Consider the following 26,715-nt stretch of genomic DNA (forward strand, 5'->3'; position numbering starts at 1 on the left):
TAAGATGGCTCGGCCATGTATTCAGAATGCCTAATGAAAGAACACCAAGAGTCGCCTTGATATGGACCCCGATCGGGAAAAGAAAGAGGGGCAAAGGACTGTGATGACAGAGCTAAAGTGGATGGGGCTGTCTTGAGATGAATCGCAGGCCAAAGCATGAGACTGGGTTCAGTGGCAATGTATGATTGCAGCCTTAGGTCCCAGCCGGGACGAAGAGGATAAGTAAGCAAGTAAGTAAGTAAGTAAGTAAACTCTTGTGTTGATGCTGTACAGAAGTAGCCTGATCATCATAGACTTTCAAATCTCTTCAAGACTTGTTCTGACCAAGACCATAACAATTAACATTTCACAAACAGCATGGTTGACCCGCCTCCCTTGGTTTGCTACTGGTTGCTTGCTTCCTGACAAAGTGGGAGGAGTTCCCAATTTTTCCAGAGCTCATAAACAATATTTGTATTTCTCCTGGCCTGACTAGAAGCAATGCTGAAGCTGTTGCGTCACTAGGAGGGCGTGGACACAATCCAGTTCAGGAGAGAGGAAAGAAAACACACACAGGAGCTGGAATTCAGGAAATTCAGGAAAGCTGCTTTTAAAAAAGCAGAAAATGAGAATAAAAGCCCCATTTTGTTCCCACACTGACGAAGGGCTACTACTGTCCAGAAATGTTTGTATCCCATTCTGTCTATGGCTTTTATTCTCTTTTTTCAGCTTTTTCAATACAGTTTTCCTGAACTGCCTGCAGCTCTTGTGTGTGACTCTCTCTCTCCTGCATCACTTATTCGGAATACACACAGAGCGAAAATCTAAAAAAAACCCACTGAGGAGTAGACGCCACCTCCACCTGTACCTTACAATCCAATTTTTACATATCGGACATGACCAGGTTTTACCTTTCCAATTCCATTAAGTGATTGCCTGGTTGAGTGATTTGGACGGGTAAAACCATTGTAATCTGCAATATGTGGCACTGCATTGTAAACCAACTGATGAACCCATGTTGTCCATCACGGCTATAATATATATACAGTATGCCGGTGCTATTTCTGCTGTCGTATAGAATTCAGTTACACGCTGTTAGGCCGTCAGAGTCTGGTGGCGTGGACAAACTGATTTTTTCCCAAGTGCACCAGTTCTGTTTTGATCCACGCCACATGAATATGTTTGTCCACTGATGCTGGCGTGTTGTTGTCCTCTGAAACAGGTATGTGATTGTTGTCCTGTTCTGTGGCAGGTCTGTGGCTGTTGTCCTCTGGGGCGGGTGTGTGGCTGTTGTCCTCTGGGGCGGGTGTGTGGCTGTTGTCCTCTGGGTGGGGTCTTTGTTTGCTGTGCATCTTCCGGTACGCTTCGGCGATCTCCAGGGCAGTCAGGTTCCGGGTCTCCGGAACGTTGAAGTGCACGAAGAGGCCGGTGGCCAGAGAGAAACACAGGAAGAACAGGAAACACAGGTAGTCTGTGTGCTTCTGTGAAAACACACACACACACACACACACACACACACACATACACACACGCACGCACACACAATGATGAGGAAGAGGCATGTCCAGTTTGATGATGATGCTAATGATGGTGTAACCGTGTGTGTGTGTCTGTGTGTGTGTGTGTGTGTGTGTGTGTGTGTGTGTGTGTGTGTGTGTGTGTGTGTGTGTGTGTGTGTGTGTGTGTGTGTGTGTGGTCTCACCACTACGAGAGGGAATAGCATGGCGATGAGGAAGAGGCATGTCCAGTTGATACAGGTGCTGATGGTGAAGCCAGCTGCCTTGAAGGAGTGATTGAAGACCTCACCAGCAAGGGGCGCGGTGATGCCGGCTATGGACAAGAGCACAGTTGAAGAATATCACATCACAAGTTCCATTACTAAATCCCCTCCCACCTGTGGAACCAATCATGCCAACATTTTCGATCCTAAAGATGGAAAAAATAATGACAACATAATCGTTAAAATAATTCTAACTTGAAATGCGATTATTAATTAGAATGAAATAAACAACATAAACAAAATAAACCATTTAAAAAATCGTACATCTCAATTGTGTTATTGTCTCTGCTATGCAAAGACACTGCTGGCTTGACAACATGCAACAATGTATGCATGCATGTGTATGCAACCATGTGTATGCATGTGTATGAGTGAGCGTGTGTGTGTGTGTGTGTGTGTGTGAGAGAGAGACAGACCTGGTCCACTGGCGAAGAAGATGATGAAGAGAAAGACGAGGATCATACTGCAGTAGGACATCCACCATAAGATGGTCTAGAGAGAGAGAGAGAGAGAGAGAGAGAGAGAGGGAGGGAGAGCAGAGAGAGAGAGAGAGAGAGAGAGAGAGAGAGAGAGAGAGAGAGAGAGAGAGAGAGAGAGAGAGAGGGAGAGCAGAGAGAGAGAGAGAGAGAGAGAGAGAGAGAAGCAACATTCATGTACTGCACACCCCATCATTTGTCACCAGTTCACACATACAATGTTACACTTTGTCTATATGTTCACACCAAGAGCAACAGAAGTAATTGTAAGCGACCTCAGCGACCAGAGCGAATTTCAACGATTAAAGTCAAGCTAATATTATAGTAATGAGCTATGACGCGATTCCGCAAAAAATCGGAATGTTCATATCTCCGAATGTGTCAGGCTGTCAAGCGAGCCGTTACGTGATTAGCTAAATCAAACATGTCAATGTCATTTCCGGAGCGAATAAATTCATGGTGAAACTTCTTCAGCTACCTCCGCTACCATAGGTCACCCTTGGTCTGGACGCAGCATAACTAAGACACCCTCAGACATCATTTCATCATTATAATATTGGTTGACAGACATCCTTGTGTGTGTGTGTGTGTGTGTGTGTGTGTGTGTGTGTGTGTGTGTGTGTGTGTGTGTGTGTGTGTGTGTGTGTGTGTGTGTGTGTGTGTGCGTGCGTGCGTGTGTACCTGAAGGTATAGAGTAACAGTGAGTACTGCCAGGGTTGTGGCCATCCCGAAGTATCCTCGTAGCAGAAGCACCTTCTTGCCTGTGCGCTCAATTATCAATGCCTGCGCGCACACACACACACACACACACACACACACACACACACACACACACACACACACACACACACACACACACACACACACACACACACACACACACACACTGTTATAGGAGCTCACCTAGAGCTAGTATGTGACCCAGGAATGACCTGGCTGACGCGTTTAGAAACGAAGTCCACAAAAGCATCTTCTATGCAAAGAGTTGTTCGTTTATTTCCATAAAAACGCAAGCCATTAGCATCAGGCCGCTACACCACAGACAGGAAACGGTCAAAGCCATTTGCCCATTCCGGGTCAACACCTAGCATCAACAGTTTAGTTCCTACCTATATACCTGAATCTCCACAGTGACACCCAGTGTACAAATGTAGACATTACACCTTGGCTGTAGCAAATTGGCTGCTACACGCCGGCCCCTAATTGTTATGATGAGCAAACATAACAATTCAAACAAAACAAAAAGAAAACAACAAACAATGTAAATCATTATTGCACTTCTTGTACCAAACAAAGTTTTGAAATAGGCCTCTCAATTGTGTTTGATTTGGTTTGCAATTTCACAGAGCGCACATGACCCCATTTGTCTGGAAAGACCTCCAGAACTCTGCCCAAAGGCCATGAACCTCTAGGCGCTGCTGCATCCATCACAACAACAATATCCCCGATGGTCAGATTCCTTTTCTTCTGATTCCACTTTTGTCTTTCTTGAAGCAGGGGTAAGTACTCTCGTACCCATCGTTTCCAGAAGATGTCTGCCAAGTACTGAACCTGCCTCCATCGTTTTTTCACGTACAGATCATGAGGTCCAAATACTCCAGGCGGTAGCGCTGGTTTCCCCTTCAACAGCAGCAAATGGTTAGGAGTGAGTGGTTCCAGGTCGCATGGGTCATCTGAGAGCTGAGTGACTGGACGATCATTTAAAATGGCCTCCACTTCACAGAGTACTGTATGCAATCCATCCTCATCCAAAGTCTGCTGGCGCAGAACGGAGCTCAGAACCTTTCGAATCAGTCGGATCATTCGTTCCCATACACCTCCATGGTGTGAAGCTGACGGTGGATTAAAGCTCCAATTAATTCCAACTTGAGAGAGGTTCCTTTGAACTTGGGCATGGTTTAAGGCAGCAACAGCCTGCTTCAATTCTTTTTCCGCTCCATGAAAATTTGTGCCGTTGTCAGATATCATAGTTACGACTTGTCCTCTCCTACTAATAAAGCGGCGTAAGGCATTGATACAAGCATCAGTTTCCAGTGACACTGCTAACTCTAAATGCACGGCTCTGCTGGTTAGACAAGTGAAGATCACTCCATAACGTTTACAGGTTGATCTTCCTCTTTTTATTTCGATGGGACCAAAGTAATCCACCCCTGTATTAGTAAACGGTGGCATGTCAGGAATGATTCTTACTCTAGGAAGATCTGCCATCTTCTGCTCAATGGCTCTGCCATTATAGCGCCGACAGAAGCTGCAGTTAGAAATGATCTTTCGCACAGCCGAGTTAGCCTTTGTAATCCAAAACCTTTTTCTGACAGCAGACAGTGTATGACTACGTCCACTATGGCCCACAGCACTATGCACATGCTTGAGGATGAGCCCAGAAATATGCTGGTCCTTTGAAAGAATGAATGGATGTTTAGCATCTTCAGGCATAGCTCCTTTACTCAATCTTCCTCCAACTCTCAAGATCCCATCTTCCAGAACTGGATCCAACTTATAGATGGAACTATGGCGACTCACTGTGGATCTGGGAGAAGATAAAGCAGTAATTTCCTCTTGGAATCTCAACTGCTGACAGTAGCGAATGATAGCTACTTCTGCTTGCGACAGCTCATCCACAGTCAGGGCACAAGGGGATGTTACGACTGTTTGGGCCCTTACTCCTGATGAGCCTTTATCAGCTCCCTGCTCATCGCTTGCCACAGGTTCAGTCCGCTGACCTTTCTGTTTGATTCGTTGCAGTAGCACTGCCTTTAATCTCAGAAACCAGGCAACGGCTGTCTTGAGACGTCTCCAATCGGAAAAGTAGACAATGAACTGGTAGGTTGGATTGGCAATGTTTAGGCTAATGGCATTTGCTGTCACTTCTCGCTTAACTTCTGGATCGTTAAAGCCTACTGACATGTCCAATGCAAACTTTGGCCATTCCTCCTCCGTTTCCCAAAGGAAAGCAGGACCCTTTAGCCATCGGTCATTTTTTAAGAAATGTTCCACTTTCAACCCTCTCGATGCATCATCTGCAGGATTGTCTGTGGTTCGGACATGCCGCCACTGTGAGGGTTTTGTTGCTTCTCTAATGGTGGTAATTCGATTTGCAACAAAGGTTTGGAACCGTCTGTCCTCATTATTGATGTATTTTAACACCGAAGTGCTGTCAGTCCAAAAGATTGAGTCATCCAGTTGGAATTTGAGCTCTGCCTTCAACGTCAGATCCATTCTGACGGCAAGAACAGCTGCAGTCAACTCCAATCTGGGGATAGTAACGGCTTTCAATGGAGTCACTCTAGCTTTGCCCAACAAAAGGGACACTTGAATGTCATTAGACTGGTTTAGGATGCGAATGTATGTTGCTGTTCCATAACCATCTTCACTAGCATCTGCAAAGTGGTGTAATTGGGCATGCACGATTGTGCCGAAGTTCACAGGCTTAATGGACCTAGCCACGTTGAAAGTGGCCAACAGATCCAATTCTTCCAGCCAACCCTTCCATTGGCGCAAGAGATCAGGTGGCAATTCTTCATCCCAACTGCATTTCCTCCGACACAGCTCTTGCTGCATAATCTTGGCCGTTAGGGTGATTGGTGCCAAAAGGCCCAAAGGATCATACACTGAACTTGTTACCGACAGCATGCCACGTCTAGTGAGAGGCTGCTGCTTCATTTCCATCCTAAACTTGAAGGTATCCGTCTCAACACACCACTGCAGACCTAGAGCTCTCTCCACTGGAAGCTGATCACGATCCAAGTCCAGTTCTTTGAGGTCCTGAGCTCTTTCTTCCTTGACAATGTTCTGTAGAACAACACGGCTATTGCTGATCCATTTTTCCATCCGAAAACCACCCTTCAGGCATAATGTGGTCAGTTCTTCAATAATGCGGCTCGCCTCTTGTGGCGTGCCTGAACTCTTTAAATAATCATCGACATAGAAATTCTGTGTGATAGATTGCAGCACTTCGGAGGAGCATTCTGACTGGTTATCGTCACCCGTCTTCCTCAGGGCATAAGCAGCACAACTAGGAGAAGAGGTGGCACCAAACAGATGTACGGTCATCCTATACTCAACCAGGTCTCTAGTTGTGTCTCCTTCGGGCCACCAGAGAAAGCGAAGGAAATCACGGTCTTCTTCATGAACCTTCACTTGGTGGAACATAGCTTGAATATCGCCCATGAAGGCCACAGTCTCTTCTCTGAAACGAGTGAGAACTCCGAGCAGTGAGCTAGTAAGGTTGGGGCCTTGTAGAAGTTCTGTGTTTAAACAAGCTCCTTGAAAGGATGCTCCACAATCGAACACTACTCGTAGTGAGCCCTTTCTTGGATGCCGGACTGCATGGTGTGGGATATACCACAGTTTGCCCTTTCTCCCAGACAGCTGCTGAGGAGTCACCTGCTCGGCGTGGCCTTTACTGATAATCTTATTCATGTATTCTGTGTATTCTTGGTGAAGGTCTGAATTGTTCCAGAACTTTCTCTTCAAACCTTGCATCCTTTGCCTTGCAATTGTGAAGTTGTTAGGCAACAGGAGGTCCTTTTTCTTAAAGGGCAATTTCAAGGAGTATCTCCCCTCCTGCAACATGGCTGACTGTTCTGCTATTTCCAAGAATCTGTGGTCTTCTCTTGACAGCTCCTTTTCCTCACTGGCCTTGTCATTGAATTCATGGTTATACTGTTCCGTCAGCATTCTTTCCAACTTGCATAAGGAGATCCTATTTACTGTGACAGGAAATTGCCTCGGCTCTGACTCTTCGTCATCATCGACTCTGGCCAGCGGTCCGTTAATAACCCATCCCAAGACAGTTTTGAGGGCATACGGGCCGCGTCCATGACTGTTAATAACCTCCCAAGGTTCCATTATCTTAGGAGCATTAGTGCCAATTAGCAGGTCGACGTTTGCCTCTATGCTTGGAATGTGTACTTTAGACAGATATGGCCAGTTAGTCAAGTCTCCAGGTTTTACCATGTCTTCTACAGTCACTGGCATTTCTTTCTGCGTGAACACTTCTGGAAGCATGTGGAAGTCATTGTTGTCTAGGGGTCATTCCATGTCAATTCACATGATTCCCTAGAATCTCCCCAGGTGACCCTCTCCGATTAACCCAATATTTCACATACAGGTACCTTTTGATGTCAATTGAAAGAATACCAAGTATTAGCGCCCTACGGCCAACGGTTGCGGAGATGAAGCCCTCCAAAGTTGGGGTGCCATGCCCACTTTTCAAGCCTGTGAATTGCATACAAAATTTACAAGCAGATTTTGACACCTCTGCTTTTAGTTTGAAGGAAGATACAGGCCTAAAAATCACCATGGCCCCTCAATATGACCCTGTCTACCAGATGATGTACTTATAAATGGCATGCCTTGATTATTTTAGGCTATATTAAGCCTTAAAAACTGAATTAGTGAAACGCATGTTGAAGAGTCTTGCCACTTTGGGGTTCCAGATCTTGGAAACTATGCATGCTTTGGGAGTTATAATTGATTTTCCATCATATTTGGGAACTGTACAGTGTATTCAAGAAAAAGTAGGGCGCTCAGACTTTGAAAGATAAAATAGGAGGGACTTAAAAACAGCTTTGGGACAAAATTACCTTACGGTACCCTCTACTTCAGGCCTCAAATTAACCATGTGGGCACTTGATGACTGGAACGCCCTTTTAACCCCATGTACAGTAGCACTGTATCAAACATTCAAGCTTGGAAAAACTTTGTTTTTCAAAGTTCTTCATATTAATCTTGGCCTTCAAAGTATATGTGTTTTTCTCTATATCGTATCACAGTGTCTGTTTTGTCTGCTGCCATCTGCTGGTCTAAAAAAGTAACAACAGTGTAATGTGAGAAAACAAAAGGGGCTGGAAAATCTTGCCCATAATTAACCAATAAAGCACTGTAATTATTATACAGTATATTGCTATATATTTATGATTTTAACAAGCATGATGAATATTTCTAGTTTAAATAATTTTCTAAGTGTGACTGATTAATGCTCAATCATGATGCCAGTCCCAAGATGGCCTCACCCTGCACTACATTTCTACCAGACATGGGGGTGGGGTAGAAATGTAATCATGATTGAGCATTCTGCATGATGCTCGTTAAAATCATAATTAATATATGAAGAGTTCAGATGCAAAACCCCCTAACTCCATTTCTGAAGACCTGCACTTCTATATTTTTAGAGAACCCTGTTGTTGGTTTGGTTTACATTTATGTACTTGAAAATACATATAAATAGTTATATTACATAAATAAAATAAAACAATATGCAATTTTGATAGCTTTGTATTAAATAAAAATGAATTAAGATTATTTTCTGAAAAGGCACTTAGGGGTTTTTGCATCTGAACTCTTCATATAGCAATATACTGTAGAATTAAAGTGCTTCATTGGCAGCCTAGCAAGCTTAACCCCTAGGGGCGTCTAGATTTCTCGGCTACTTTATTGGTAAATTATGGGCAAGACTTTCCAACCCCTTTTGTTTTCTTAAATTACACTGTTGTTGCGTTTTTTGACCAGCAGATGGCAGCAGACAAACCAGACACTGTGATAAGACATAGACAAAAACATATACTTTGAAGGCCAAGATTAATATGAAGAACTTTGAAAAACAACATTTTTCCAAGCTTGAATGTTTGATACAGTGCTACTGTACATGGGGTTAAAAGGGCGTTCCAGTCATCAAGTGCCCACATGGTTAATTTGAGGCCTGAAGTAGAGGGTACCGTAAGGTCATTTTGTCCAAAAGCTGTTTTTGATTCCCTCCTATTCCATCATTAAAAGGCTGAGTGCCCTACTTTTTTTGGAATACACTGTACAGTTCCCAAATATGATGGAAAATCAATTATAACTCCCAAAGCATACATAGTTTCCAAGATCTGGAACCCCAAAGTGGCAAGACTCTTCAACACACGTTTCACTAATTCAGTTTTTCAGGCTTAATATAGCCAAAAATAATCAAGGCATGCCATTTTTAAGTACATCATCTGGTAGACAGGGTCATATTGAGGGGCCATGGTGATTTTTAGGCCTGTATCTTCCTTCAAACTAAAAGCAGAGGTGTCAAAATCTGCTTGTAAATTTTGTATGCAATTCACAGGCTTGAAAAGTGGGCATGGCACCCCAACGTTGGAGGGCTTCATCTCCGCAACCATTAGACGTAGGGTGCTAATACTTGGTATTCTTTCAATTGACATCAAAAGGCACCTGTATGTGAGATATCGGCTAAATCGGAGAGGGTCATGTGGGGAAGGCGTGTGAATTGACATGGAATGACCCCTAGGCCAGTTATCTCCAAGTCAGTCAATGAATGTGCAGAAACAGTTTTCTCTTGGCCCATAGTTCGCAACAAGAGGCTGGTTTTCCGGCCTGTGACATTCAACTTTCTCATTAGATCTTCTGAGCAGAACGTAGCAGAGCTACCTGAATCCAGGAAGGCATACGTGTGTATAACTCTATCCCCCTTTGCTGATTTCACCTTAACAGGCAGGATAGATAGAGCACATCTTTCCTTGCCGGCCCCTGTTAGACTACATGCCTTTAATGAAGTCAACTCTTCACTTGCTTGCCGTTTTTCCTGCTCGGTGGCTGTAGGATGCCTTTGAATATGAAGCACTGTAGGGTGACGTTGGCCACACACTGTACACTGCAAACGCTGCTGGCAATGGCGGCTCAGATGTCCAGAACTCAAGCATGCAAAGCAGGCTCCCCTTTCTTTCAAAAGGGACATTTTCTCTTTATGGCCCTTCCTCTGAAACTGCTTGCATGTCTCCAAAGCATGGCTGAGCCCACAGCAAAGGCATTGTTCTTCTTTGATGGTGTGTAAATCAGATGTTTCAAGATCACTTTCAGATGGATCCATAGAGGCGACTGTGGTGGCTACTACATTTCCCTTGGCTCGTTCTCGGTGCTGCAACTTGAATTTGGTGTTATCCTTTCCCCCTACGCCTGATGAATCTTGAATATCACCAAACAAAGGATCAGAGAGTACTTTTACTCGTTTTTCAATGAATGCAACCAAACTGCTGAAATGAGCTCTGTCACCAGTCTTTTCCATTATTTCATGTGCTTTAGTCCGCCATTGTTCCCTCATCCTAAAGGGTAACTTTGAAATGATGGTTCTCATATTTACTGGCATATCCAACTCTTGCACATATGGTAACTCCTCCATGACATTGCAGCAACCACGGAGAAACAAGGAGTATTCTTGGAGTGAATCGGCATCCTCAGATTTTAAATTCTGCCATGCCAAGGCTCTTTCCATATAGGCAGTTGCTACTTTGTATGGGTTTCCAAAATGTTCTTTCAAGAGTTGTCTTGCTACTATGTAGCCTCGATCAGGAGCCATGTGCTGACAGCTGCGCACCAACTCCTGTGGTCGTCCTCTTGTAAACTGCTCCAGATAATACAAGCAGTCTGCCTGTTCTGCCTTTCGTTCGATTCCTTGTTCAAAGGCCTTTATAAATGCCCGGTACTGCAATGGGTCTCCTCCAAATACAGGAATTTCTCGAGGTGGCAATGACAGCATATTCTGTTGCTGCACTAAAGTTGCTGTAATTTCGGTTTGCCTATGTATAACATTGAGGAAATCAGCAGGTGCCTGTGTGCCCCCGTGTGGAGGGTAGGATGGTGCATGCACCTTAACTGGAGCCCTGGTTGATCGGTAAGTTGGTTGTAATGAGTTCAGGGCATTGATAGCTTGTTGTGGTCCCTGTACATGATGCCATTGTTTGGGTGCTGCCTCACAATCCTGTACAACGTTAAAGAGACCAGTAGGTGCGTGCCTGCCCCCTTGTGGAGGGTAGGATGGTGGATGCAGCTTCTTTGTTGGTGCCACGGTTGGCTGACATGTTGGTTGCAATGAGCTCGAGACATTGGTAGTTTGCTGTGGTCCCTGTAAATTATACCATTGTTTGGGTGCTGCTTCACAGCCCTGTACGACATTGAAGAGATCAGTAGGTGCGTGCCTGGCCCCTTGTGGAGGGTAGGATGGTGGATTCACCTTCTTTATCGGTGCCATGGTTGGCTGACATATTGGTTGTAATGAGCTTAAGATGTTGGTAGTTTGCTGTGGTTCCTGTAGATTATGCCATTGTTTGAATGCTGTCTCACAGCCCTGTTCAGTTTCTGATTTCCATCCCATTTGTGGCAGTTGTGGTAATGGTTTCTCATATGGCAGTGGCGCTTGGCTGGCTGGCTGCATGGTAGTGGTCCGTCCTCCTGTCCTTAGGTCCATAGGTTCATTCCACTGCGTACAGACCGCTTCACACCATTGTTCTGTTGCCTTTCTCCGTTCATCTGCCAAATGTGGATAATTGGGTATAAAACTGGTCTGTTGCATCATAGTCTGTTCCGGATTGAACTCCATCGCTGTTGGATCTAGCACAATAGACTGCTTTGGTCTCGCCCTTGCTAAGTATGAGTTCATACCATCCGATGGTGCCCGAGCACAACTCTGTACTTCAGGGGCATGTAGTACGTTTAATTTAGCGGTTGATGCGGCCAAGTCAGTTTCAAGGTCAAGTTCTTCTCTTCGTCTTCTCAACTGTTGCTCTTGTTCCTCCAGTGCATGCCTTTCTTTTAGAGCTGATGCACGAGCCAATAGCGCAGCTCTCTCTGCCTCTGCTTGCTTTCTATAAGAGGAAGTGGTGCTGACTTGGCTCATACCATCCCTGTGACTCCTGTGACCTGAGCACTGGCTACCAACATTTGAAATGCTGTCATCTGGATTGACTTCATCATCAACCCTTTGTTGTACAACATTAGATGCAGCAGTGGGCAAGCTTAATTTTTGAACAGTGTCAGATGGTTGTGCATTATGAAAGGCAACATCATTTAGTTTGTCATCATAATATGAAACCCATAGCTTTGCATCACGTATTGACTCATTATTGAATAACATTTTTGCTTTGAACCATGTTTCATGTTTTTCCTTTTCATCACGAGGCAATAAACACATCAATGACTCATGCACAGCATTTACATCAATACACACTTCTGTCAAACTTTTAAGAGCATTTTCAACTTGCATTTTGTCACTATTAACCATCGAGGTGTGCATCGACTTTCTAATCAAAGAAGCTTTATTCAATTTTGACTTTCTATCAGCTTGTAATGTTTCAAGTTTCAATGCATAACCTCGAGGGGTAAGTTTGACAACACGCTTTTGAGTCTGTGTTTTAGGAACGCCGCCACTAGCGACGTCAGTAGGTGCAGCGGCAGTTTGTAATGTTTCCGCCACACCAGTCCCTTCCTTTATCATATCGGCAGATTGCATGATCAGTCACTCGAACGAATTGTTCATCAACCGCAACGCAATAGTCCATCAAACGCAATACGAATCCGAAACGAAAAGTTCATCCGATGGATCAGTCTATAAACGACGCAAACAAAACAAAATCCCCCAAACACCAATGCATTGGATTTAAGTTAGCTCACGTGTGCACACAATAGATGGCCATTTAAGCAATGTAGCGCTACTTTACCTCGTTGGGCGCCATGTCCAGGAACACTTCGTGCCAACTTCGAAAAGGGAAGCTTGAAATCCTTTAATCCAAGCGACTCCCGTAAACATCCACTCCAAGCCTCCAACGCGCTGGAACTCCAGTTCCCACGAAAGGCGAGAGATTCCAATCGGCAGCTAGGCTTTGACTATTTTATAGGAGCTCACCTAGAGCTAGTATGTGACCCAGGAATGACCTGGCTGACGCGTTTAGAAACGAAGTCCACAAAAGCATCTTCTATGCAAAGAGTTGTTCGTTTATTTCCATAAAAACGCAAGCCATTAGCATCAGGCCGCTACACCACAGACAGGAAACGGTCAAAGCCATTTGCCCATTCCGGGTCAACACCTAGCATCAACAGTTTAGTTCCTACCTATATACCTGAATCTCCACAGTGACACCCAGTGTACAAATGTAGACATTACACCTTGGCTGTAGCAAATTGGCTGCTACACACACAATACACACACACAATACACACACACACACACAGTACACTTTCACTTCGTACTCATACCAACACAAAGATGAAAAGAAAAGAGAAAGGAGGAAGAGACTCAAAAGTGAGGACACTGGTGGAGAGGAGAGCAGAGAGGAGAGGAGAGGAGATGAGAGGAGAGGAGAGGAGAGGAGAGAGGAAAGGAGAAGAGAGGAGAGGACAGGAGAGGAGAAGACAGGACAGGAGAGGAGAGCAGAGAGGAGAGGAGAGGAGAGCAGAGGAGAGAGGGAAGGAGAAGAGAGGAGAGGACAGGAGAGGAGAGAGGAAAGGAGAAGAGAGGAGAGGTGAAGAGAGGAGAGAAGAGCAGAGGAAATGGGAGCAGAGGAGAGGAGATGAGAGAAAGACAAAGAGAGGAGAGGAGAAAGAAAGAGTTGCGCCCTAGGTAACGACCCCTCCGACACCCCACTCCTTTCACAGTGACCCCACCCCCGGCAAAACATTGGCAAAAAGCACTTATAATAACGATATGTTATTATCGCAGCAATGTGGCAATAGTGTAGCAATAACACTTATAAAAGATTTTTAATTTGCTTGTAACTTTTTTATAATGTTCATAGCGATTGTAGCTACATTGTTTTGGGCTAGGTTTTGCGACGGGATCAGGTTTTCGATGGTGCTACCCCCTCTTGCGACAGAGACAGAGGAGTGAAGACAGAGAGAAGAAAGAAGAAAAAAACGGACAGACTCCCAAAGAGGACACCAGTAGAGAGGAGAGAAAGACAGGGGGAGGAGAGGAGATAGGAGAAGAAGAGAGAGAAGAGGAAGAGAGAGGAGAAAAGAGACAGAGTATGGCGGTGGAGAGCAGAGAAAGATAGGCTACAAGGAGAAGAGGAACACACAAAGAGGAGAGAGAGAGAAAAGAAGGGAACTCACACAGAGGACAAAGAAAGATGGAGGGAGGGGAGAGGAGAAAAGAAGAGAAAAGGGACATAGGCTCACCGAAAGGACGCCAGTGGTGAGCTCACACAGGCCCGTGCCCAAAGATGCGTAGCGCAGCTGATGTGGAGGAACACCGGACTCTCTGAAAACAGCGAACGAGTACAGATACACCTACACATGCACACGCACTCAACAGGCACGCACATGCAAACGCACGTGCACACACACACACACCACACACACACACACTGCTGATGAGGAGCAATTCCTGCCTACTTAAACACATCACTCGAGTACAGGTGCACTTATACACACATGCATGCACAGGGTCAAAAGTCGATCAGGATAAATGATACTGAAGGCACACACACACACACGCGCACACACACACACACACACACACACACACACACACACACACACACACACACACACACACACACACACACACACACACACACACACACACACACACAAAGCGCTGGTGCCACAGAACTGCAGGCAAGTGACTAAAGCACATCATGGGGAGCATGTCTATGTTCCCACAGCCCATTGGTCCCACAGCCCATTGATTCGACAGCCCATTGGTCCCACAGCCCATTGGTCCCACAGCCCATTGGTCCCACAGCCCATTGGTACCACAGCCCATTGATTCCACATCACTAAGACCTTTAACATCATTTTTAGGCCCATTGGTCCCGCAGCATATTCCTGCTGCTCCATGTTCCCACATTTCTAAGATTTTTTTCAAATTTAGGCCCTATGTTCCATGACGGGGAGAAAGGCAAGTTCTCTTAGTTAACTCTGAAATGTAGGGACATGGAGTTGTGGAACATTGGGCCTATATTTGAGCATTTTCTTAAAAATGTGGGAACATGGAGCAGCAGGAAAACGCTGAGGGACCATTCGACCATGGGACCAATGGGCTACGGGAACATAGAGCTGGCCCTGCATCATGCTACATGCACACGTCCACGTACATGTACACACACACACACACACACTTACGGCATTGATCCCACAGAATTGTAAGCATGTGATGAGGCATATGACAGTGAGGAGTTGCCAGCGTAGTGAGCGGTCTCTGAAGAGATCCAGGACCCCTCTTCTCAGCACCCCCTTCAAGGCCGCCGCCTCTGCACGCATGTCCGACAGCTCCCCACTGTGGTCCATACCACCACCCCACAAACGCTGCATGGCTAGATGAGAGAGAAGAGGGAGAGAAGAGGGAGAAGATTAGTTAATCAATTAATGAGAGAGAGAGAGAGAGAGAGAGAGAGAGAGAGAGAGAGAGAGAGAGAGAGAGAGAGAGAGTGTGTGTGAGAGGGAATATGTTTGTGTTAGTCAAACTTTTCACAGCCCTGTGGTTCGCCTTTTGTGATGAGCAGGTATCGCTCTGTGTGTGTGTGTGTGTGTGTGTGTGTGTGTGTGTGTGTGTGTGTGCGTCAGGGCTTGACGTTGGCACCTGCCAATCGAGCAAATGCTGGTAAAACTTGGCTGTGGCTGGTAACAATTTCAGTGTCACTAGCAGGAAGCGTATTCTATGGCAGTGATTCTCAACTGGTGGGTCGGGACCCAAAAGTGGGTCGCGGAGAGTTCCTGGGTGGGTCGCGGAGCTGTGATGCAATGCACTTAAAAATGACTATGATGTTGAAGACAGAGTGAAACATGGTTAATAGGCCTTTTCCTCTCCACTACTTCATAAGACACATTGTATATCAGCATACAATGCAAATAATAATGCATATTATGTAATGCATGATAATATTTTGTATTATTATTGGAAGAATCTGACGGTGCGACACGCAGTTTGGGTCACAACGTATTGACCACGGCAAATTGTGGGTCACAAGACTATTCCAGTTGAGAACCACTGTTCTATGGTATGACATATCAGAATAGTGTACATTCTGCAATTTGCCCCTTGTGTATCAATTGTTTATATTGAAAATTAGCCTTAGGGCTATAATCTGGCTCAATTGTATGTTGTGCACTGTCCCTGTCAAATAAACAATAAATGAAATGAAATGAAATATTTAAGTTCCAGAAAAAGCTCAGTTACTCAGTTTCTATTTGTTTGTTTTATTTCCATGTAGAAACCCATGCACTCATCTTCTTGCTTTAAGCACCTCATCCTCTGAGGTTAGATGTACATTATCATGATTTTTTTTTTTAAATCATATTTGTGGCTAGTAGAATAGATGGATGGCTAGTGACACGGGAAAACCTCTAGCCACAGTGACTAGCAAGCGAAAAAGCTAATGTCAATCCCTGGTGTGTGTGTGTGTGTGTGTGTGTGTGTGTGTGTGTGTGTGTGTGTGTGTGTGTGTGTGTGTGTGTGTGTGTGTGTGTGTGTGTGTGTGTGTGTGTGTGTGTGTGTGTGTATGTGTGTGTGTGTGTGTGTGTGTGTGTGTTACCCTGTTCACTGGCTTGTGCGTCCCCTTTAACGAAGAGCAGGTATCGGGGCGACTCTGGCAGGAGAGGTAGCGTCATCAGCTGCAGCAGCCCCGCCACACCGCCCGTCGCCAATAACAATGGCCAAAGCTTCTCTGTACCCAGTAGCTCACTACACACACACACACACACACACACACACACACACACACACACACACACACACACACACACACACACACACACACACACACACACACACACACACAGAAGAGTGGAGATTAGAGGACATGAGGTTGAGTAAGGATAGGAGAGGAGAGGATATGATATGGAATGACAGGAGAGAAGAGGAGGATGACAAATGGATGAGGAGAGGATAAATAGGATGGAGAGAGGAGGAGGAGAGTAGGGTGAAGAAAGGAAAATAAAGAGGGGAGAAGGTAGGAGATGAGAGGAGACCTGATGCCTATGAGAAAGAAGAGAAGAGAAGAGAGGAGAAGAGAGGAGAGGAGAGGAGAGGAGAGGAGAGGAGAGGAGAGGAGAGGAGAGGAGAGGAGAGGAGAGGAGAGACGAAGAGAGGAGAGGAGAGGAGAGCTGATGCCCAGGAGAGAGAAGAGAAGAAAGGAGAGGAGAGGAGGAGACCAGATGCCCAGGAGAGAGGAGAAGAAATGAGAGGACAGGAGAGGTTGAATAAGGAGAGGAGATAGAATGACAGGAGAGAAGAAGAGGAGAGGATGAAAGATGAATGAGGAGAGGGTAAAGAGGATGTAGAGAGAAGGAGAAGATCAGGGTGAAGAAATTAAAGGAAAGAGGACAGAAGGTAGGAGAGGAGAGGAGACCTGATGCCTCACTGTAAAACCTGATAAGTTAGTAGAACTCAAAAGTTTTGAGGTAACTGATTACCTAATAAGTTTTGAGTACATCAACTGTATCTTTTAATTAAACTTTACTTTAAAATTGTGAGTGCATGAACTGTATTCTTTAAGTAATGTTAACCTTAAAAGTCTGAGTACATGAACTGTATTCTTTAAGTAATGCTAACCTTAAAAGTCTGAGTACATGAACTGTATTCTTTAAGTAATGTTAACCTTAAAAGTCTGAGTACATGAACTGTATTCTTTAAGTAATGTTAACCTTAAAAGTCTGAGTACATGAACTGTATTCTTTAAGTAAAGTTAGCTCTAAAACTGTGAGTACAATAACTGAATCCTTTAAGTAAAGTTAGCTTTAAAACTGTGAGTACATGAACTGCATTCTTTAAGTAAAGTTAGCTTTAAAAATGTGAGTAAACGAACTATGTACTCAACTCAAATGTTTTGAGGTAACTGATTACCTAATAAGTTTTGAGTACATGAACTGTAATTTTTACTTAAAGTGAACTTAAAAAGTGTGAGTACATAAACACGCTATGCTATACCATTTACAGACAACAATAATGCATAAAATCATTTACAATGAATAACATTTATTTTTTCTGGAAAGTACACAGAACATTACAAGTGTGTGTGTGAGAGAGAGAGAGAGAGAGAGAGAGAGAGAGAGAGAGAGAGAGAGAGAGAGAGAGAGAGACACAGAGACACAGAGAGAGAGAGACACAGAGAGAGAGAGACACAGAGAGAGAGAGACACAGAGAGAGAGAGACACAGAGAGAGAGAGAGAGACACAGACACACACACACAGACACAGACACACACAGACACACACACACACAGAGAGAGAGAGAGAGAGAGAGAGAGAGAGAGAGAGAGAGAGAGAGAGAGAGAGAGAGAGACAGAGAGAGAGAGAGAGAGAGAGAGAGAGAGACACAGAGAGAGAGAGAGAGACACACAGAGACACACACAGAGAGAGAGAGACACACAGAGACACACAGAGAGAGAGAGACACAGAGAGAGAGAGAGAGAGAGAGAGAGAGAGAGAGAGAGAGAGAGAGAGAGAGACACAGAGAGACAGAGAGAGAGAGAGAGCGCTACAAATGCACACTACTCCAGTATCAAATCTTCCACACACACAAAAAAAAGTCATTATAGGCACGGTTTGAGTGGTTTGTCATTCTCCAGACAAACGATCATTGTGAATGCATAAATAATGCAAAAAAGCATTCTGGTATGCCATTAGGCTACCGCACAGTTAACACTGCTGTAAACATTTTCTGGATTTTTAGATCGCATTTCACATTTTAACTATGTGAACAATCATTGTGAATGTGTTAAAGAGACTCTTTGCTAACGAAAGACAAAATAACAAGAAAGCATTCTGGTATGCCATTAGGCTAACACTGCTGTAACTATGTCAACCAGACAAAGACATTTCTTTTTTAATAACATTTCACATTTTAACTATGTGAGTGAACAATCAAATACAGACAGAAGCTCTTTTGTGTGCGTGTGTATGTGTTGCATGTTTGTTTGTGTCTACATCAAGAGGTACTGGGACGAGCAAACCCCTTGCGTGCGTGGGCATGTTTTTGTGCTAGTGTTTATTAATAGCAGTTTGGTTAAGAGGCAAATAACTATAGAAAATAGACATAAATCCAACGACCACCTTGACACTATGGAGAAGTGTGTGTGTGTGTGTGTGTGTGTGTGTGTGTGTGTGTGCACGCACTTGTGTGCTTGAGTGTGTGGTCATGAATGCGGGGAATAAGATGGACTTAGGTGTGTGTGAGTGTCTAGGTGTCTGCTTGTCATCTGAGTGTCCCATCTTTCTTTAAGCCTTACCAGCAATCATGTTTCATGCATCTTATTGTCCAGAGATGCATCCCAATGCTACCCTTGATGTTCTGTAAACCATTTGGCTGTCCTTTTTCTGTCCTATGTATACCTTGGCAATATCAGGCAGTGCGAGTCGTCCATCTGTGTTGGTGTCTACAGTACTGGCTCAAGAAATCCCCTTGCATATGTATGCAAGTGTATGCACGTGTGTGTGTGTGTGTGTGTGTGTGTGTGTGTGTGTGTGTGTGTGTGTGTGTGTGGTGTGTGCATGCACGCATTTACTATAGTTATTCGCCTCCAAATCAACACAGCTAGAAAAAGACATACATCCAACTGCGCATGTTTGTTTGCGTGTGGGTGAGCCCGCGTGTGGTCATGTATGCGGGGAATAAGCCTAACTTATGTGTGAGTGTTTGTCTGTTTAAGTAATGGCCCTGAGGTCCTAAATGCGGGGAATAAGCTGAAGAGTGTGTGTGTGTGTGTGTGTGTGTGCGCGCGTGCGTGCATTGTCCCAAGAGTAATAAGCTGAATTTGGGCACGTGTGTGTGCGTGCAGGTGTATATGTGTATTGTACTATAGAGAGAGAAAAAAAGTTGAAGCATTCTGGTAAGTATGGCATTCGAATACTGTACAGTACAACTGGCAGGTAACAGGTCCCTGTTCCGCCGCTTCAGCTATATTTCAGCCGCTGTGTAGAGGGTGCCATGTGCCACGAGCGCTTGTGTGTGCGCGCGCAACGCTACTAACGTGCACTACTGCAGTAGCAAATCTAGAGGGTTCCGTGTGACATGAGCATATGCGCGCCCGCGTGTGTGTGTGTGTGTGTGTGTGTTTGTGTGTGAGAGAGAGTGTGCAAATGCTACTAACGTGCACTACTGCAGTAGCCAATCTAAAGGGCGTCGTGTGACATGAGCATACGTGTGTGTGTGTGTATGTGTGTGTGTGAGAGAGTGTGTGCAAATGCTACTAAAGCGCACTACTGCAGTAGCAAATCTAGAGGGTGCTGTGTGACATGAGCGTGTGTGTGTGTGTGTGTGTGTGTGTGTGTGCGCGCAAATGTTACAAACACGCACTACTGCAGTAGCAAATCTTCTTTCAAAGTCATTAGGCAGGGTTTGAGTGGTTTGCCATCATCCAGACAAACAAACATTTTCTGGATCATTGTGAATGTGTTCAAGAGGCTCTTAGGGTATTCCAAATTGAACACATAAGTCAGCCCAAACAACAACATGAATGCATCTGGAATTGTGGGGACCTCGTTAAAAACAGCATTGCCTTCAATGACGACTGTAAACTTCTTGCAGCTGAAGGGGTCTGCGCCAGTTATGCCAAGAGCAAGAGGGACATCATGGTAATCAGGCTCCTCCTCCTCCTGCAAAACACAATCAACATAATTACCTGTTGGCTACACTAGGAAGATAGTCATTTGACAATCTGGATATGTTTACCAAGAGACCAACATGATCTCAGAATTCCGTGGAATGGATTTTGCCAAAATTCCGTGCCCCTAGACACGGAATTGTTTTCCGTGATGGACACACGGAAGTGCTTTCTCTATATTCCCACAGCTCTATGTTTCCACAGTCTTGTGTTTTCTCAGGATTTCTAATTTCCAATATTTTTTTTCTCAAAAAACTTTTCTTACTGACAGGTTAGGGTTAGGGATTGTTTTGGTCTGGGCATAGCTAGTATTCTTTCGTTGATTACATGAATTTTATATACCTTTTCCAGAGTTGGTTGATGGGCTTTCTCAAAAACATGTCTTTACTGACAAGTTAAGGTAAGGGATTGTTTTGGTCAGGGCACAACTTAAATTGCTCTAGCATTCTTTTATTATTATAATTTGGTATCTATTTTCTAATGATAGACTTAACACAGTGCTGTGGGAATATAGAAAGCACTTCCGTGAGTCAATCACGGAAAACAATTCCAAAATCTTTTTGGCAAAATCTGTGAAACTGACACGGATTTCGTGTCCCAAATCCGTGTCCATTCCACAGAATTCTGAGAGATCAGGCTGAAGAGACAGTCCTATGTTGGATAATGAGCATTATGGAGCTTATGGAGGGATTTGCTAGTTACAATAATCAAGATAAGCAGTGACAAGGATGGAGATTGTGTGGGAGCTGAGGGATGGGCAGAGATGAACATTGTTACGCAAATGAAAATGTGCAAACCATGTTATATTATTAATATGAGTGAAGTGATAGAGCTACCAAGGTCACCCAGACCGTTGACCCAAAGGGAGGGGGAAACAAATGAACTCAGCTTTGGATGATGTATTGTACATTTATGGATGGTAACCAGTACTTACATTGAATGTCTGAAAGAAGGCAGATACATCTTCTCGCAGGTACACCGGCAGGGCACACAGCGACAGGGTGCGTCTCGAGATGACATCATGTTCTTCCTTGATTGACAAAAATAAAAATTGCACAAATATATAGTACTGCCATGTAGACCCTCTCAAAAATACACTGCTCCAAAAAAATAAAGGGAGTACCAAAACCAAAGCAATGTAACTCCTCCCGTCATACAATCATACTTCTGTGAGATCAGTTGAGCAGCACTACCCAAGTCACTTCAGTGCCCTCATGGTACTTCCTGGGTTGGGACTGTAACAAAATCCACGTGACCAAAAAAAATTGGTCAGAAAGGATGAAAAATGGAGGACACCATCTGCAGAATTACTATTTTGGGCCGTTTTTTGGTGATTACTTCTAATATACATCTACTCATGCTTATTAAATTGGCACAACAGTAGGCAAAATGAATTGGCTTTGAATGTTGGTTCCTAACTGGACAGGCTGATAAAAGTATGATTGATGTGAAGTTCCATTGCTTGGTTTTGGTGTTCCATTTTTTTTGAGTAGTGTATGACCACCATCACCTAAGATTCTTTGGCATGTCTCTGTGTAATAACAGATGTAGAACACTAGATTTCATGTAAACTACCTTTGTCTATTGACATGAATCAGTCCATTGCTTGAATGTATGTCCAAGACAAATTTCCTTCGGGACCAATTAAAAGAATCTTGAATGACCAGCAATTGGTGACAAGGTAATCAGCAAATGATCCAGTAAGTGACAGTCTGAAACCATAGGAACCTGTACCATGATGATGACGCCCAGCATCAACAACCAGCATTAAAGGAGAATTCCTGTCGATTTCAACACGCAGCTGTAATGCTCACGCTATTCTTGACATGCCATTACAAATGCAGCATTTGTTTTTCAGCCCTTTTTGAGACTCTGACCCCACTAATGGGGTCGTGTCTTGTTTACATACAAATATCATCCCAAATGTTATGCAACATTAGCAGACACCTTTACACCCATTACAGGACCAGAACAAAAAAGTTGCTGTGTCATCAGGTACTAACAAGTCAAGGGTAGCATCAGCAATACAACTGAATGTTGACATTGGCAGGACTCCTACTTAAGTTTCAAAAGATTGACTGCGACATCTGGTGTTCTAGTTCTATGAATAACACAAAGTAAGAAAAATGTGAACTCATTATAATGCTTGTCTGCACTGAATGCTCAATAAACCAGTGTTTCCCACAGAGCGTTTGTTAGTCACGGTGGTTGGGGGATGGGCGGTATCATAAAGAGCTCTTTAAATCTAAGTCATATGAATCTTAATTTTCATCAATGCAAGTTGTTAAAACACATATGGATTGGCTAAAATACTTAGATATGCTTTTTTAAAGATATTTTCTGGGGCTTTTTGCCTTTATTCGGGACAGGACAGTGAAGGATAGACAGGAAATGAGTGGGGAGAGAGACGGGGAGGGATCGGCAAATGACCCAGGCCGGATTCGAACCCAGGTCGCCGGCATGATAGTCAAGTACCCTACCGTTAGAGCCACGGTAGGGCCAATACTTAGATATGCTTGATGTAAAATGTGGTCATGGACATGCCAAGTTAATCTTAGACATACCTGAAGATCATAAGCGGCGAGGGTAGCCCGTAGAGCCTCCGCCAACTTGCCGGTGCGTACTGCCTTTTGTCTGTATAAGTTGAGGAGTCGTGGTGTGTGTCTGTCAAGTTCAGCGTAGAATGTGCTGCGCAGGTTCACATTAGTGATACGATGGAATTCTGAGAGAACCTGCAGACATATAAAACACAAACAAAAACATATAGACAGGATCAATAGATGTTTTTTTGGGGGGTTTTTTAGATTGCAGTCACACACTGAACACCATCACAACTGATTTGCGTTTGGACAGACAGAAAAGCATGTTACCTGCGATTCCAACTGCAGAGCTGGCCAGCTGCGCAGCAAGTCCTTTACTGGCAATTCACTTTTGATGATGTCTTGTCGTCGTAAAGCGAAGGTTGTCTGCATCAGCTTTTCGATGAATTGCACATTCTTCTCCGACTTGTCAGTCTCTTCAATTATCTCGAGTCTCATCAGGTCAAGACTGGCCTGGTTTTCACCAGTTGGGAAGTTGGGTAGGAAGTTCACTTCCGACCTACGAGCTCGCTTAATATTGGCATGGGGGTGATCGCTGTCAGGGTTGTTCTTGCTTCTCTTTCCTGCATTGATGGACACCTCAGCACACCCCGATTTGGCCAGTTTCTGTCTGTAGTTACCCATCTTGAAGGCCAAACTGACCTTCCAGCCGTACCAGCCAGTCTTGCTTCCAAGTTCTTTGAGGCATGGGTGGGCAGTAATCAATGCTTCCGAAGCCTTACAAAGATCAGTATTGCTAGGGTATGGCTTGAAGCTGTAAATAGTCTGTGCCATTATTTCGAGCACATTGTGCTTCTGGGAACGTGTTAATCTAGTTGGCTTGCCAGATGCCTGGAAGACGAAGTTACCCTGGTCAAGGACATGCTCAACTTCGTGGTTGAACGTTGGAACAGGAAAAACATCAGGCCAATTCTTTTGGCGCTGACTAAATGGTACATGGGGCAGTATGTCAGTGTCAGAACTGCCACAAGAAGAACTATCGTCACTCTCCAACCTAATCACTTTCAGTGTCCCCTTCTCTGGCAGCTCATCTATGTCCACTAGGACACTTAATTGGCCATCAAAGTCAGGGTCTTCGTATTGGATGGTGAAGTCACTACTGTCGAGTCTTGGCTTGAATTTGTACTGCATTATAATTTTCAGCTCTTCCACAGACTTTGGGCGGCTATTTAGAGTGAGCTTAATGGCAGTATCTGTGTGCAGATAAACACGGAGCAGAAACTTCTGGGGGGCTGCCATCTCTTTTCGTTTTTTGACACTGAAAAAGTAAATGAAATATTTAAGTGTCAAGCATTAAAGAAACAATTTAATAAAGACACCATCAAAAGGAATGAAGCCCAAAAGGTGAGGACATTTCTCAGTTAATGAATATATATCGCCATGAAGGATGCAGGGGACACTTTACTCTAGGGACACAGACAGACAGAGACAGAGACACAGACAGACAGAGACACAGAGAGACAGAGAGACAGAGACACAGAGAGAGAGAGAAAGAGACAGAGACAGTGTATGGCAGGGATAAGAATGCCACACATTTTGCCAGGTAAAGAAAGGTTCTTGTTCAGAGTTCAGTTCCACCCCTGGTGTGGTCATTAATAGCACACAGAGGGGAAAGTCAGGCAACAAGTCTACCAGCAATGGGGGAATACAGTGTTCATGTTATGTTCAAAACACATCTTTAATCAGCCCGTATACCTAGATTATGAGTCTTAGGTTGGTGTGTGTGTGTGTGTGTGTGTGTGTGTGTGTGTTTGTGTGTGTGTGTGTTCAGTTACCTGATGCTGGGCTGCAGATGAGGGGAGAAGGGGCTGGAGGGCTGCTGCCGCTGTTGACAAGGAACCACAGACTGGAAACAGCTAGAGCCTCTACAAGCCAGAGTCAAAATCAGGATCTACGGACAAAAAAGCAGATAGCATCCAGAGACTCAACACGTGTCCCACTCACTACAAATATGTAAAAATAACCAAGTGATGCTAAAAAGACAATCATTTGTACACTCAAAGGCCAGATCTCAACCAAAACAGGCAGTAATTGTAAATGTACGGTGAGGTGGTTGAAGGATCCATCCGTGGTGGGCAAGAAATTACTCTTTTTCTGTCTAACTAACCAGCATGCCTGGCATGCACCACACATCACTACTTGGTCAGTGTTAATAAGCACAGCCTTGATCCAACATTTGCCACACTCTGTGCACCCATGAACTGTCTGCATCTACAACCTCTTGCGTGCATGTGTGTGTGTGTGTGTGTGTGTGTGTGTGTGTGTGAGTTCAGTTACCTGATGCTGGGCTGCAGCTGAGGGGCTTCAGCAAGAACTCTCAGTGGGCTGGAGGGCTACTGCCGCTGTTAGCAGGGAACAACAGACTGTAAACAGCTAGAGCCTCTACAAGCCAGAGTCCGAATCAGGATCTATGGACAAAAAAAAAAAAAAAACACAAAAAAGGTGACGAATGAAGGATGCAGGGGACACTATACTCTAGGGGGAGGGAGAGAGACAGAGACAGAGAGAGAGAGAGAGAGAGAGAGAGAGAGAGAGAGAGAGAGAGAGAGAGAGAGAGAGAGAGAGAGAGAGAGAGAGAGAGAGAGAGAGAGAGAGAGAGAGAGAGAGAGAGAGAGAGACAGTGTATGGCAGGGATAAGAATGCCACACATTTTGTCAGGTAAAGAAAGGTTCTTGTTCAGAGTTCAGTTCCACCCCTGGTGTGGTCATTAATAGCACACAGAGGGGAAAGTCAGGCAACAAGTCTACCAGCAATGGGGGAATACAGTGTTCATGTTATGTTCAAAACACATCTTTAATCAGTCTGTATACCTAGATTATGAGTCTTAGGTTGGTGTGTGTGTGTGTGTGTGTTTGTGTGTGTGTGTGTTCAGTTACCTGATGCTGGGCTGCAGATGAGGGGAGAAGGGGCTGGAGGGCTGTTGCCGCTGTTGACAGGGAACCACAGACTGGAAACAGCTAGAGCCTCTACAAGCCAGAGTCAAAATCAGGATCTACGGACAAAAAAGCAGATAGCATCCAGAGACTCAACACGTGTCCCACTCACTACAAATATGTAAAAATAACCAAGTGATGCTAAAAAGACAATCATTTGTACACTCAAAGGCCAGATCTCAACCAAAACAGGCAGTAATTGTAAATGTACGGTGAGGTGGTTGAAGGACCCATCCGTGGTGGGCAAGAAATTACTCTTTTTCTGTCTAACTAACCAGCATGCCTGGCATGCACCACACATCACTACTTGGTCAGTGTTAATAAGCACAGCCTTGATCCAGCATTTGCCACACTCTGTGCACCCATGAACTGTTTGCATCTACAACCTCTTGCATGCACGCGTGTGCGTGTGTGTGTGTGTGTGTGAGAGTTCAGTTACCTGATGCTGGGCTGCAGCTGAGGGGCTTCAGCAAGAACTCTCAGTGGGCTGGAGGGCTACTGTCGCTGTTAGCAGGGAACAACAGACTGTAAACAGCTAGAGCCTCTACAAGCCAGAGTCCGAATCAGGATCTATGGACAAAAAAAACACAA

At 44.5% G+C, this 26,715-nt stretch overlaps 2 protein-coding genes across 2 annotated transcripts; both read right to left on the reverse strand.

Annotated features, from left to right (window-relative positions):
* Positions 1–21: 21 nt before the first annotated feature.
* LOC134466971 (solute carrier family 2, facilitated glucose transporter member 9-like) lies at positions 22–16,599 on the reverse strand. Its single transcript, XM_063220899.1, has 7 exons — positions 16,524–16,599; positions 15,115–15,305; positions 14,167–14,277; positions 2,917–3,018; positions 2,176–2,251; positions 1,682–1,809; positions 22–1,460 (listed from the first exon to the last, which is right to left on the reverse strand). The coding sequence occupies exons 1-7, from the start codon at positions 16,597–16,599 to the stop codon at positions 1,083–1,085; spliced, it is 1,062 nt and encodes a 353-aa protein (XP_063076969.1). The 3' UTR covers positions 22–1,082.
* Positions 16,600–19,576: 2,977 nt separating this feature from the next.
* On the reverse strand, positions 19,577–24,006 carry LOC134467370 (uncharacterized). The gene is made up of 4 exons (XM_063221270.1): positions 23,462–24,006; positions 23,156–23,323; positions 21,526–21,621; positions 19,577–20,583 (listed from the first exon to the last, which is right to left on the reverse strand). The coding sequence occupies exons 1-4, from the start codon at positions 23,963–23,965 to the stop codon at positions 20,284–20,286; spliced, it is 1,068 nt and encodes a 355-aa protein (XP_063077340.1). The 5' UTR covers positions 23,966–24,006; the 3' UTR covers positions 19,577–20,283.
* Between the last annotated feature and the right edge of the window lie 2,709 nt (positions 24,007–26,715).

Source organism: Engraulis encrasicolus, chromosome 17 (genome assembly GCF_034702125.1).
Source record: "Engraulis encrasicolus isolate BLACKSEA-1 chromosome 17, IST_EnEncr_1.0, whole genome shotgun sequence".
NCBI lineage: Eukaryota > Metazoa > Chordata > Actinopteri > Clupeiformes > Engraulidae > Engraulis > Engraulis encrasicolus.